Consider the following 13906-nt stretch of genomic DNA (forward strand, 5'->3'; position numbering starts at 1 on the left):
TTTAATGTTAACAAGCTCATTTGTTCTTCAAACATGCTGTTTTTTTTGTTTTAACAGATTATACAAATATTGGAATTGTATAATTATTAGATCGAACTAAAAAAGATGTTTTGAAAATAGTAAAACACCATAGGTTTTTTTACATTATTTTGTAAGCAATAAATACAAAAAAAAATATTTTTATATATTTGAAACAAATTCAAGATGTTCTTTACAAAATTTTATAAAATTGCGTCACGTGGTATTTTTGTCGCACATCAGTTACAACTGCTCCTCTTTATAGCAAAACAATAAAAAGTAAACAAAAATTTAAAACGAAATGGATGATAATTTACCTGACGAATTTGATGTCATTTTTATTGGAACAGGTATTGGTATTTAAATTATTTTTGTGTAGCTAATTTTTAAATGCATTTTTTCTGTTTAGCCTGCTTAGAAATTAATCAAAACGTACTAGTAGACTGTCAAATTAAAATCAATATTATACTTATTTTTCTTCAACTTTTTGGCTATAGTTTATTGTTAGTACTACAATAAATTATCCAGAAAAAAATAGGCCAAAATCACAATTTGAGAAATACTCAGTTTTTATATTTTTATAAGATATGACTGTAATTTTAATTGGCATCAATTTATGAAACACTTATAAAAAAATTATTTTACATACAGTTATGTAAAATAAAATAACAAGAAGTAACATCATTAACTTATTCATACGCATAAAACAGGACTATCAGAATCAGTTCTTTCTGGTGCATTATCAAGAATAAACAAGAAGGTTTTACACATTGATCGTAACGATTATTATGGTGCAGATTGGGCATCTTTTAATATTAGAGATTTTGATAAATTTCTTAAAAACGAAAATGCGTTTTTAAAGTCAGAAGGTAAATACAATTATATTTTTTTTTTGTAATCATTCAAATTATAATGTCAGATTTTTGTTACCCTAATATTTGTGGGTTTAGCTTATATTGATAAAGTTTTTATGGTTTATAGACATAAATGTCAAAGACTTAATATCTGAAGACGAAGAGTATATTGCAATTTCTAGTGGTAGGAAAACTATTTACAACGGAAAAACATTTTGTTATTTAAGGTTGGGTAAATTTCCCTTTTTTGATTATTTTTAATTTTTATTTAATTTAATTTTGTTTAAATCTTTTTTTTAATGCATTTGTTTTAAAAGAGAGAAATTAGAACCGAGCAAAACAAAGATTGAAGAAAATCGCAAAGAAAATATTGAGGGTGAACCAAAATTAGAAAATGATGATATTAGGCAAGACCTTTCTTCCAAAGATTCTGCTACAAAAAAAGAAAATAAAGCAAGTCAAACTGAATCTCAAACTAAAGATCCTATAACACACATATGTGCTGAAGAAAATATTTTAGCTGAAAAAGCTGAAAATATAAGTGTAACACCCCCAAAATTTCCAACTAAAAAGGAGTTTTTTGACCTGTGGAGGCGATTTAATATTGATTTTTCACCAAAAGTAAGACATTTTTTGTTTTGTATTATAATGCAAATACCACCTTAAATTTATTTTTATTATTGCAACACTTAACAAAACTCCCTAACATAGAAAAACTATGAATGGGATAAAAATTCGATTTTCTTTAGTCATGACACAATTAAAATCCCAGACAATCATTTTTTATTTTTAGATGAATCTTGACATTTTAAAAATTTTAATTTTAGGTTATGTTTTCACGTGGTTTGTTAGTGGAGTTGTTGATACAATCTAATGTGGCAAGGTATCTGGAATTTCGCAACATAACAAGAACTTTAACTCTTCTTGAAGGGAGCACAAAGCTAGAGCCAGTGCCTTGTTCTAGAGCTGACGTTTTCAGTAATAAGTAAGTTTTTGTAATCAAAAATAAATGTGTGTATTTGTGTATACATACCATTATTTCTTATATATATATGTTTTTGACTGTTAGATTTGTCAGTGTTATTGAGAAACGAATTTTAATGAGGGTTTTAACTTTTTGTAACAACTACGAAGACCATAAAGACGAATATAAGGGTAAGTATTTCATGAATGTTGGAAAACCTATATTTCAATAATAGCCTATTTATGTGTTATTAGGTACTTGTAACCTATTTAGCCTTATTTTATTTTTTTAATATTTTATATATTCTAGATTTTGTTGATAAACCATTTTCCGAGTTTTTGAAATCAAAAAAATTAAGCGGGAAAGTTCTTAATTTTATTGTTCACTCGATTGCAATGGTCAACGAAAATGTTTCAACTCAAGTTGGCTTGGAAGCCACTCAGAAGTTTTTAAGGTCACTGGGTCGTTATGGTAACAGCGCTTTTCTGTTTCCAATGTATGGTGTAGGTGAAATACCTCAGGCTTTTTGCAGGTAATTTGTTGTTTAATTATTCTAAATGTTAAAAGAAATTATCAAGCAAAAAATATTAAAGCTACATTTAGGGCCTTAATGAATGTAGTTGATAGCCCCACCCTGCATTTTAATTACAATAGGGATTAAACTTATAATAGGGACTAAACCTTAGCTTATGCACCACCAACAGCAGTTTCATTGACTTTGTAGGCCTTTAAATTGGAGATACGAATATAATATATCACATTTTGATTAAAGGTTTTGCTTACTATTGGTTACAATTTTTAAAATTTAAGCTACAACTATAAGGCCTTTAAATACCTTTTGAAATAAGGATCATGTTAAATGTTATCTAGCACGTAATGCTTGATTATAACTGATTGCTTTAAAATATTTCTTGTTAGGTTAAGTGCTGTCTTTGGAGGCACTTTCTGTTTGCGAAGATATGCAGTTGGAATTGTTGTTGATAAGGAAACAAAGTTATGCAAAGCTATTATAGACGCTACTGGTAAATTATTTATAACATAAAATGGTTTTTTTGATAGAGTAATTACTGGTTAGTGTATATTAAACATTTTTTAACCTTAATTAATAATAATTTAAGTAATTATGTAAATATCTAAAAACTGTATTTAAATGTTTTAGGGATAGTTATTGTATCAATTTTGTCTTTTAAATTGATAATATTTAAAAATATTTTGTATTTTTGAATTTTTTAGGTCAAAAAATTAAGTGCAATCAACTTATATTAGATGAGAGTAATATTCCAGATCAATTTTGTGTAAAATTTAATAATTCAGTTTCAAGGGCGGTGTATGTTACCAATCAATCACTAATTAAAACTGAAAATGAACATGTGAGTTTATTTGTGTGGGTTTAACAATTTAATATCAATTATTTATAAAGCCTTTTTTTGTAAAAAGATCTTTTAAGTTATATATGTTGTTAAATATTTTAAAATTACTTTATACATTTAACTTTTACAAATATTTATTTTTATTTGTACTATTTTGATTTAAACAAATAGCAGCACTTTTTTTCTTTATTCTTTTTTTTATTGGTTAAATAACTTTGTTTATTATTAGGCATCCTTGATTACTGTTCCACCTACAGAAGAAAATCCCTTAGTAAGATTATTTGAAGTAGGTCCACAGTGTAGTGTATGCCCTTCCAAATACTGTAAGTTTAAAAACGTGATTCCAAATTTTTTTTTAATTAGTAGATATATAATATTTTACTAATTGTAAATTTAAGGTTCAATATAACATGAATTGCGGACTTAAAAAAATGTTTTATTTATTACAAATTATATATTTTTGTTTTAGTTAATTTTTTATTTCCTATGACAATATATGGTCTTAAATGGATATCAAATTTTTGCGATTTCTTTTTACATTTTACTTTCGGCTAGATGTCGTACATGCGATGTTTCAGTCCAATACGGTTGACGGTAAAACTAACGTGGACGAATTAACAAAGTTTGCCCACGTAGAGAAAACTGTTTTTGCTGGCAAGGCCTGTTCCGATGATGGTAAGCTGTCCCATTTCACGCCTCATTTTCCTATCTACACTATCTTATTATTCCCGGAAAGAATTGAAAAACTTGTTTTAGAGATTTTGATCAAAATTGATTTTACAGTTGTTTTAGCTGGAAGTTTTTGTTTTGCTTTTTTTTTACTGTTACAAATTGACACAGTAAAAAAAACATAAATTTATGCTCTAAAAAATAATTTTTTAAGTATGTGTAATCTTGAGTATATGTATATTTAAGTATTATTTGTTTATATAGAACTATATTTATTTATATTATTTTATTTTCAACTTTTTTTCTAACTAAATTTCTAAAATCACACACCAGGATTTAAATTACTTTTGATTTAGACGCAGAAAACGACGAAACTGAAAAACCGGTGATATTATGGGCAGCATATTTTACTATGTACGGAGACGGGGTAGATCGTGATAAACTACCTTCTAATGTTCACGTTTTAAAAGGTCCACAATTCGACTTAGGGTTCGATAAAGCAATGAGCCAAGTAAAAAAAGCCATTTTATTTTATTGGCAAAGCAAAAAAAAATTGAAATGCATTATAAAAATTTAATTTAATTTAAAATTACTTTTTTGGAATATTTTTATTTTGATGCTATATTAACTAAACTACTAAGATTTTTAACTCACTTAACAGACAAGTTGCTTAATTTTATTTGTTTGCGTTTGTGTAATGGCGTTACATCAAGTGTTATTTATTTTTTTAACGTAACAAAATTTGGTAAAACAAGAAAATGATTTAATTTCGAATACCCTAGACCATTTAAATGACCCGTGAAATTAAGCGACATTTGATTTTCCACAAAAAAGAAATTTATTTTCGCATTTGTAATGCCTTAGCATTTGTGGCAGCTTATCTGATGCTCAGTCATTTAGCCAAAGTTGTGTTAATTGATATAAGAATCAGCAAAACTTAAATATTTAGTCTCTGCATCAAAAGATTTCCGTACTAAATATTTTTATATAAATTGTGAATTTTTACTTGAGAAAAAAATAATTTTGAAAAAAATTTTACCTTATAGGCACGTGATCTGTTTAACTTAATATGTCCGGAGGAGGAGTTTCTTCCACGTGCTCCCGATCCGGAGGAGATCGTATTCGACGACGAAGGATACAGCGGGGATGTTGCTCCACCTTCGGAGAAGGATGCGGGGGAGGAAAACGGAGATTACGTCGACGAGCCGGAGGAGAAGCAACAAGATGAAGTGGAGAAAAGTGAAGAGGTTAAATAGCATTTTTTTTAAATTTAAACATCATACGTATTTGTTATAATTTAAAAATATTTACACTAAATTTTATGCCACTAAATTCAAATTCATAGAAACATTATTTGTTTATATTCCAAAGCGTATACGTTTTTAAGTCTAATAAACAGAGACTTAAAAAAGATTATGCAAATTAACAAATTTAATTAATTTTAATGTTTATTGTAGCTAGTCGTGAGAATGAGAATTGCATTCGTAATTTGCATTTAATTCCACAACAAAGACTCGCGGGCGTTTTAACTTAAACTTGTTTACTGTTTTTGTTTATATTTTTGAACGCACGTGGTTGTGTTTTCAGTTAGTCATGTATATCACCATGCAAAATCGCCAAACCCCTTTCTCTATTGGCGTTGAATTGACTAATGCGATTTGTTATTGTGTACAACTTTGTATTGCAGGCCTCAGACGAAGCTAAGGCCGAGTAGCATATTCTCAACACGTGTTTTTCGAAGGGAGAAAGTGTTTGTTATTGTATGGGCACGCACATGCTTTTACACTGATGTAGTACTCGGATCTTACTTCAGCCGGTCGCTATTTCGAATGTTTGGAGAATCAAGAATTTTGTTGTGCAATAATTTCGTATTTACACGCTTTTTTCTCACTTCCGCCCTGTGATATATCATCAAAAATGTAACAACAATCTTTGCAGCTTTTTAGAAAAGGTCAGCAAAAAGCTGGCGAATCGAGTTTTTAAAAGCAGTTATTCTTACATAATACATCACAAACTATTTAAGATGTACCTATTTATAGTGACCTCCGATATGTGATTAATTCGCAGGAGAGGTCAGCTCAAGTAATCGTCTGTTCCACGCCGTCGTTCACATGTTTTGTTTGTTTTGATCAACATTTCCGTACACGGTGTCACGTGATCTGTTTATTGGCGTAATGCACGTGGCCAATAAATTCAGGTTCGCTCTCTTACTTTATAAATGTATCCATTGATAAAATTTGGTAGCGTAAGTCAATTAGCGAAAAGGTTTTAGTTTTAAAATTAGATTTTTAGTGTTTCGTAGTTAGTAAGAAATAAACAGATTACCAATTAGCTTTTAAAAATTTTATTCTTGTATTTTGTATTGCGTTAAATCGCCCAAAATTATTGTCAAACACAAAATTGATTTTGAATTATCGTCGTTAAAACTGCATTAGTGTACCCTAGCTTCGATTACGCACTTATAAAACAATTTGAAATATAATCCACTTTAAAATCAAACGTTATGTTGATAACGATTTAATAAAATTTAATATTTAAATTTTGTAACCAGAATAAAAAAAAATTTAAAGTTTTACAAAAACGTTTTCGGCAGGGGTAAATATATTGCGTGTGTTTTGCCAATCCTAATTAATTTCAGCTTACATAAGGTAATTAAGGCTATATGTCAACTACTTTAGAAAGGGGTTAGAAAAAAAGCAACCTTACGCCTAAGTTAAACGAAGATACCTTGTGAAAATTGCCAGCGTAACGAATCACCGATAAATAAAGAAAAAATCCCTTCTACTAAGTGCCTGTAAAAGCGTGTGGGGTGACGCTTTACTTTAAATTTTTAGAAAAAAAAGGTGAGCTGTAGCATTAGTATTGTTTTGCACATGTAGAGCAACGATTTTCAGTCACGTGACGCTTTTTAACAATAATAATAGATGAAAAGAAAAAAATGACTTGGTATTACTATAGGCTGTATATAGAGTAAGAATTTTGCAAATCACCAGATAGTTTATTTTTTTTAACAAAAACCTTTTTTAAATATAGGCAAAAAGAAATTAAGAATATATATTATATTTATTTACTAGTTTCTAGTCAAAAAAAAATAAGGGTAGTTAGTGGTATACAGCTAAGTGAGAATTGCAATTTATATATTTTCTCTTTAGATTGTATATAAATTGTTGTCAATATATAAAAGTTATTCATCTGAGCATATTATTTCTGACTTAGAGAAAATGTCAAACGACAGCTTTCCAACACCAATCTTAAATGAAGAAAAATTAACAGACTATGGCAAGATGATTTGGACATTGTTTGTTGTAATTGAATCAATTCTTTTGGTGATGACGTTATATCTGCTGACGTCATTGCTGTACAAGTGTTTTATAATGTAAGTTTGCTTTCGTCAATCCATTTTTAAATCTTAGATTCTATTAAGATAACATCGCCCCCCTACGTTAAAGGCCGGCACATTCTATCCGTCACTCTAGCACCCGTTTATTTATAACAGAAAACACTCTTGACACGGTTTTTGCTTATTTTGTACACTTCTGGTAATATTGACAAACATGACATTTTTTGCAGCCTTCGGGGCGACGGCACTCAATCAACGGAGCAAAGTCGCTCAAGATCGCGTCACAAAACGGTCGGAAACGTTCTTCTGATTGCCGCGACTGTTTATACTATACAGACAACCGTGGAATTGCTGTTATCTCAGGCCGTCGCTTACAGTGGACCAAAACAATCTCTCTGCCACGTGTTTTCTAAGGCGAATCGCTCGCTCCGAGTTGCAGGTAGGTAACGAGCGAATTTGTTTGCTTGTGTTGTCGCATTATCGATTACATTGCCGCCCAATTGCCCGTGACTTTGTTTATATTGAGCATGAAAAAACGTTAATGAGTTGATCCCTGTGACCATTTCAATAAAAGCAAATATTTTGCTTGTTCTGTAGAAGTTATATTTTTATAAATAAATTTTGTTTGATGTTTTTGTGCAGGTTTTGCGTGTTTATCAGTATTTCTATGGCTTCGGCAAAGTTTATTGTACAAATTACCACAACTAAAACATCTCAGAACCACATGTGTCAAATGGTATGTGGCAATAAACATAGTCTATATATAACTTATAAATGGCACCTTTAGTAATATCAACAAATCAATGATAAAACGCCAACTAGCTAGCCATATGTTGACTTTCTTTCTTTTCTTGCAAGTTTATGTATTTCGAAATATTTATTTAAATGTTAACAAATTTGTTTATTTTTAAAGGTGGAGCTATATAACGTTATTTCTTGTTGTTTTGGCAACAGTAAGTGGGATAGTGGTTGCTAATGCCTCGTTCAGTTCTACGGCGAATTTTTACTTGAAAGACGGCTTGTGTATTAGCGAGGCTAGCGATTTATCAGTGTCTGCTATGGCCGGTGTTATTGCAAGTGCTGTAGTTCAGGGTAGGTCTTGGTATTTTATAGTACACCAAGACATTAACTAACACCATATTAGTAATTCTTGATTCAGCACTGATTGCAAATAAATATTTTACTTCTAACATAGGCTACATTATTTAACACACTTATGTCTTAATTCTTTATTTTGTTTAGGATCTCTATTAGTGCTTTTTATTCGAATTATTGGCAAAGGCAAATATAGAGAAATAGACCTTGCTCTTGATAGAAAAACTAGACGACTGGTTATTCGATGTTGTGCCTTAACAGTTGTTTGTGTTGTAACAGATATTGCTTCTTTAATAATCGTGTCTTTAATCAAGGGAACCGTTTCAGATATGGTAAATAAACTAGTATTAAACATTTTAAATGATATAAAGTAATTACATTGGGTACTTTACAAAAAAATTATCTGTAGGTTACTATTTTGATTTTGGACGTTGATCAAGTCTTAAATCTATTGGCCGTTCTTTTTTGCTTTGCCAAATGGAAAAGAAATGTGCTGCCTTGGCCATGCTGTATTAAAGTAAAGGTTTCCAGAAACGATATTTCACCAGTTTCAAATGTACCAGAAACGTATGGATCTACGGTATTTACTATACAGGAATGCAAGTGCAAAGAACCGGGTCACGTCATTGGCTGTTCAGCGGCTGACAACGTCCAAATGTCCAATGTTTAATATGTTTATTTTTAAACCCTTTCACTAACCGATTTTTACTGGACTTGAAAAAACAAAATAAAAATATTTTATTTATGAGTAAACAACTAATTTATATCTTTTAAAGAAATTAAATAACATATTTTAGATGGAACAATAGGTTTCTTTTCATACAAAATTACAAATATTTTATTAAATACAAGTTTTCCAGTATGTGGAAATACATTTACATACTGGTAGAAAAACTTATTGATAAGCTTTTAAATAGTTTACAGAACAAAAAAAGATAGTAATTTTGTTTAACTTTTTTGGATTTTTTGAAATGTTTTTTTCTAAAAATCTAAGAAATTGAAATTTAGTTTGTTTTTCTTACTGGCTAAGCTGAGGGTAGTATCTTATAAATACTCGACTTGCGTAGAAGAATGTAAACAATCTAAAAACTACGTGATAAATCATGTGTGGGTGTGAAATTATTAACGAAACAAACAAGAAAAACTATTTTTGTTTTAAATGTTAAAGAATGAGAAAAATGACACAAAGACATATCACCATGCAAGATTTGCTAAGTATTTTAAAGAATTTTGTTTTGTTGGTCATAGTTTACTTGTTATGAAAAATCCAACAAACTTATTTAACATAATATAGCGTTGTTTAGTTTTTTTTATCTATCCAAGCCCGACTGTATCAATCTTCATGAAGTGTTTTTGGCTTGTTTTTTAGTAATATAAACAAAAAACATATACCATGGGAAATCTACAGTATTTTATTAACAGAAATCACTAAATTTTGTATACTAGTTAAAAGAATGCAATATAAATAAAACATAGGAATTACTTGCTGTTTAAAGGCGGTTAATGACATTATAAGGTAGATACAATTCTGAAAATCAAGTTTTTTTTATTTAAGTTACAGTATTTGGCGAAAATGTATTAGAATGGGAGTTTTCAATGCTTGAATTCTTTTTAGACGGTTTGTGCCAGGGAAATAAAAGAACTTTCCAGTGCGGTAGACAAAATATAGTACAGATAAGATTTACCATAAAGTCTATGTCCCAAATAAAATGCAAAACCTAAAAAAAATGCTTAAATTGTAAAAAAAAACAAGTTTTTTGGTTAATCCAATAACCTAACAAAGGTTAACTAAATTTACCAATTGTACTACTCGTTTTCTTAGCATAATGTCTTCAACAGTTGTTACAATATCAGTGACAATACAAATTATAGCAGACATGGTGCTGTAGCGCACCAAGCGACGAACTATGATTGATGACCGAGATGGAACTTGCCCAACCCAATTTTTGACCTCTCTCTGTTGTTTGCGTAGAATATGAACAAACATACCGATCAAGCTTGCTATAATATAAAACTGTTGTTGAGAATAAATTTTAAATAAAAAGTTTACAATTAGATGTTGCAAAATTATCTTTTGGAAATTGTACCTTGAAAAAAAACGGTAGCTGTATCCACGCTATATATTAGCGCGTAATCTCCATCTGCAGTTACTGTATAATAACAAGCATTTGTTCCATTTATAACCGAAAACTTCTCTTTTTTCAATAAAAGGGAGAAGGAGACTATTCCAGAAACAAATCCGGCCAGAATAAGAAAGAGTATAAACCAATTAAATCTAAAGGATCGTAACAAAATTCATTTAACAACACATAACTATTTAGTATTTAAGTTATTTTAAAAAAAAATACGACATAAAATTTATTAAACCTGAACTAACCTTAAAAATCTGGTAGATGCAAATCTGCTTAAATGATTTTTGTTGTACAAGGAAAATTGTCGAAGCCACAAAAACAAATACAAAAAAAATTGACCTAAATATACTCAAGTTTAAGTTAAGTTTTTTTAGCATTGTAACACAATTTATTTATTTTCTTATTGTAATAATATTAAATATGTTATGTTAGACTTAGCAAGTAATCTATGATCAGGCTCGTCAATCTCTGCCCTGTGGTTAACATTTGAACTTAGGTGTACAAAAGGTGCAAAGGTCGTACTAGTTACGGTTAATAGGATTTTCACGGTTTATTATTTTAACGGAACTGTTTATACATTTTACATCACATTTACTTTCTCCTACATGTTGTATTAGTTTTGCTTACCAATTGCATCCAATGTCTGATACAACTGTTCCAATATTTTGCATTGGCTGTAGTCTAGGTCTTTTGTTATTGGTGCAAAGAACACAGCCATGGCAAGAGTATTTCTTAATACACAAGTGACACAAAACCAAATTAAAAGTGCATTAAGACATAAAGGCGAGTGGCCTACGAACCAGGATTGCGAATTTTTTCTTCGATGTCTATACCTAAAAAATATTAGATAATGGTTATTTTAATTGCAATTTATAGGCTACTTTTAATTTAATATAATTGCTAGCTTTAAACTATTTTCATTCAAAATAACAACCTCAAAATTGGTTTTAGTTACATTTTTTAATCTTTTTAAACACTTTTAATATTAAATTATGAAATACAGTTTAAGATTACTTACAAATTAACAAAATTATAGGTTAAAGATATCAGTATGTACAGGGATCCCACTAGCATAACTCCTTCAATAGAAATCACTGTCGTCCATAATGTAAAATCTACTTTTGGATACATATTTATTTCAGTTAGTTTTAAAATAGTAGCTTTATATGTTTTTTACTGTTTAAATTAAATTGAAATGCGCATTGCTTTTATATACAGTTGATGCTATGTCATGATTAATTGTAAAAATTACCTTATACGTGCATATGTGGCCTAATCACTTATACTTTTTATGACATTTCCGACGTTAGGGTAGATTTTGTAGCCTATTTTATTTACCCCAAATAATTTTAGAACTATTTTTGTTCATCGTAAACATTGACGAACAACATACTAATCACGTATTTTCCAATCTCTTAATTGGATAACTATTAATAGTGACTTGCGCCACATTTATATTTGTGTCGTAATTTAATATTTTTGTGCAATTAATAATTGTAATTTACCTATTTTTCTAATTTTAAACTTACGCATATTTTAGTGTACAATTTTTTTATCTTGACGTGCAAACTCCTTAAAAAGTCAGACGATCTAATCAAATACCTTATTGAATATATTAATGTGGGATTATGTTAGAAAATTACGGGCTTGTCCACTACCGTCAGTTTTATTATGAGGGACTAAAAAGTTTAGATTTTAACAGGTGCCAGACTAATGCTGTTTTTTTTTGGTTCTAAAAGTTTGTACTACTATGAGACTCTTAAAGGTATACTTAATCACTACTAAAGTGTCTGTTATGAGAACAAACTATTTGTGTGGTGCATTACTTTTTTAATGTTTTTTTATTTTATGTAACATTATTTTTTATTAATCAAGTAAATTAAAACGTAAATCTGTGAAAGTTGTACTTTCGATGCAGATCTATTTTGTATACAAGATAAAAAATTATTGCACAGATAAAATAAATTTTACAATTATGAAAGAATAAGAACTTGGTGAATATCATCATATTCATATGTTCGACCTATTTCAAGATCTACTATATGAAGTCCTGACACTGTTTGTAGGCCAGGTTGGATTGGTAACAGGGACATACATATAGAAAGTGAAGCCTTTGGTGACAAACTGTCCAATTTATATCCGGATAAACCCCTCCATAATAAATCGGATTGGTTTTTGTATTCAATCATTAATTGCTTGGTTCGATCACTGTAATTTGTGATTTTACACTTCATTTCAAAAGGTTGAAGGACTTTCAAGTCACTTGGGGCAGACTCTACCTCTAGTCTTATATCACGTTGGTTCACTATTGCTCTTTGAAGTTGACTTGTTTGCAGTCTCCCCCTCTCCCCTAAACTTGATTTCCAAATAATATCAAGTTTTCCAATTATACTAGCCATTTCTGTAAAAGCCTTAATTGTTGCACCAGGCTTTAGTTTAAGCCAGAATAGGTATTGCCATACTTCATTTGGTTTCATGTAGGACTGTATTCCAAAAATACTGCTACTGTCATTAGAAGAATTAAGGGATTTTACAGTATACATTTGTGATGGATCCAAATTAACCTTTTCCATACATATAGGTGCTTGTGTTATGTTCTGTATTTGGGTTTCCAAGTACACTTCATCACATTCAATGTTATAGAATTTTGTTTTCACATCCAGGGGTTTTAAAACTTGAAATTTGAAGAACTTTCGAAAAGTTTTCGGATCACCATCTGGTTTCTTGTAATTGACTGTACAAACCAATATGTGAGTACCTAGTTCCTTGACTTCATGGTTAATTACTTCATCCACAGAGTTGTCAGGTTTTAAAATATTAACTGCTGAGCCAGCAGTTAGGGTTATTCTTTGTGATCCAGTCTGCAAATCAGCCTTTAGGGAGACTTCTGGTACATTGCTACTGCTCTCATTATTAACACTTAAATAACTAACAAATGTTTCTCCCAAAAAAATGTTGCCAAAACTCTGCGGCAATTTAAGAAGTTCGCCAACTGAAAATCCTTCAGAACTTTCATTGCATTTCCCCAATGTTTCTGAATATAAACAATCTTGTTCACTCAAAATAGGAAAAGAGGTATTTATAGATGGTTTTGTGAGTCTCATAACACGTAAAACAAGCGAGTGTTCTTTGTTATCCATTTTAAACCTAAACTGTCAACCGAATAAATACAACAACACCGTCAGTCTTATTTTTATAATTTTCATGTATATTTTATAAATATTAATATATAGCGCCACCGATCGGCATGGAGGATAAATCATTTTTTGTTTTTATTTTAATTAAAAAAAATATAATGGTGAAGGTGAAGAAATGGTTTGTAACATTTCTATCTTTGTGTAAGATTATTGGATACAAATTAACGACAATTTAAGATATGGTTAAATTAATGGTTAGGTATTGATTATTTTGTAATAGTTTTCTGTTTAACTTACCATACATTCATCATACTTAACCGGGAACGA

The 13906-nt window shown here is 29.8% G+C and overlaps 4 protein-coding genes across 4 annotated transcripts; 2 read left to right on the plus strand and 2 right to left on the minus strand.

Annotated features, from left to right (window-relative positions):
- The first annotated feature begins 282 nt into the window (after window positions 1–282).
- Window positions 283–6434, plus strand: LOC145752336 (rab proteins geranylgeranyltransferase component A 2-like). The gene is made up of 14 exons (XM_082568608.1): window positions 283–368; window positions 729–887; window positions 1000–1099; window positions 1190–1493; window positions 1700–1857; window positions 1942–2027; window positions 2146–2368; window positions 2755–2858; window positions 3070–3206; window positions 3436–3529; window positions 3762–3881; window positions 4232–4386; window positions 4922–5122; window positions 5563–6434. The coding sequence occupies exons 1-14, from the start codon at window positions 320–322 to the stop codon at window positions 5587–5589; spliced, it is 1917 nt and encodes a 638-aa protein (XP_082424734.1). The 5' UTR covers window positions 283–319; the 3' UTR covers window positions 5590–6434.
- A 662-nt stretch (window positions 6435–7096) lies between these two features.
- On the plus strand, window positions 7097–8980 carry LOC145763496 (uncharacterized). Its single transcript, XM_082574957.1, has 6 exons — window positions 7097–7251; window positions 7446–7654; window positions 7858–7951; window positions 8129–8307; window positions 8458–8642; window positions 8720–8980. The coding sequence occupies exons 1-6, from the start codon at window positions 7097–7099 to the stop codon at window positions 8978–8980; spliced, it is 1083 nt and encodes a 360-aa protein (XP_082431083.1).
- Window positions 8981–9860: 880 nt separating this feature from the next.
- On the minus strand, window positions 9861–11573 carry LOC145763506 (uncharacterized). The gene is made up of 6 exons (XM_082574968.1): window positions 11461–11573; window positions 11070–11275; window positions 10688–10781; window positions 10462–10585; window positions 10109–10324; window positions 9861–10028 (listed from the first exon to the last, which is right to left on the minus strand). Exons 1-6 carry the CDS (start codon window positions 11571–11573, stop codon window positions 9861–9863), a joined length of 921 nt encoding a protein of 306 aa, XP_082431094.1.
- Window positions 11574–12293: 720 nt separating this feature from the next.
- On the minus strand, window positions 12294–13614 carry LOC145756145 (trafficking protein particle complex subunit 13-like). Its single transcript, XM_082572345.1, has one exon. It carries the CDS (start codon window positions 13580–13582, stop codon window positions 12416–12418), a length of 1167 nt encoding a protein of 388 aa, XP_082428471.1. The 5' UTR covers window positions 13583–13614; the 3' UTR covers window positions 12294–12415.
- Window positions 13615–13906: the final 292 nt, after the last annotated feature.

This window comes from Corella eumyota, chromosome 1 (genome assembly GCF_963082875.1).
Source record: "Corella eumyota chromosome 1, kaCorEumy4.1, whole genome shotgun sequence".
NCBI classification, from domain to species: domain Eukaryota; kingdom Metazoa; phylum Chordata; class Ascidiacea; order Phlebobranchia; family Corellidae; genus Corella; species Corella eumyota.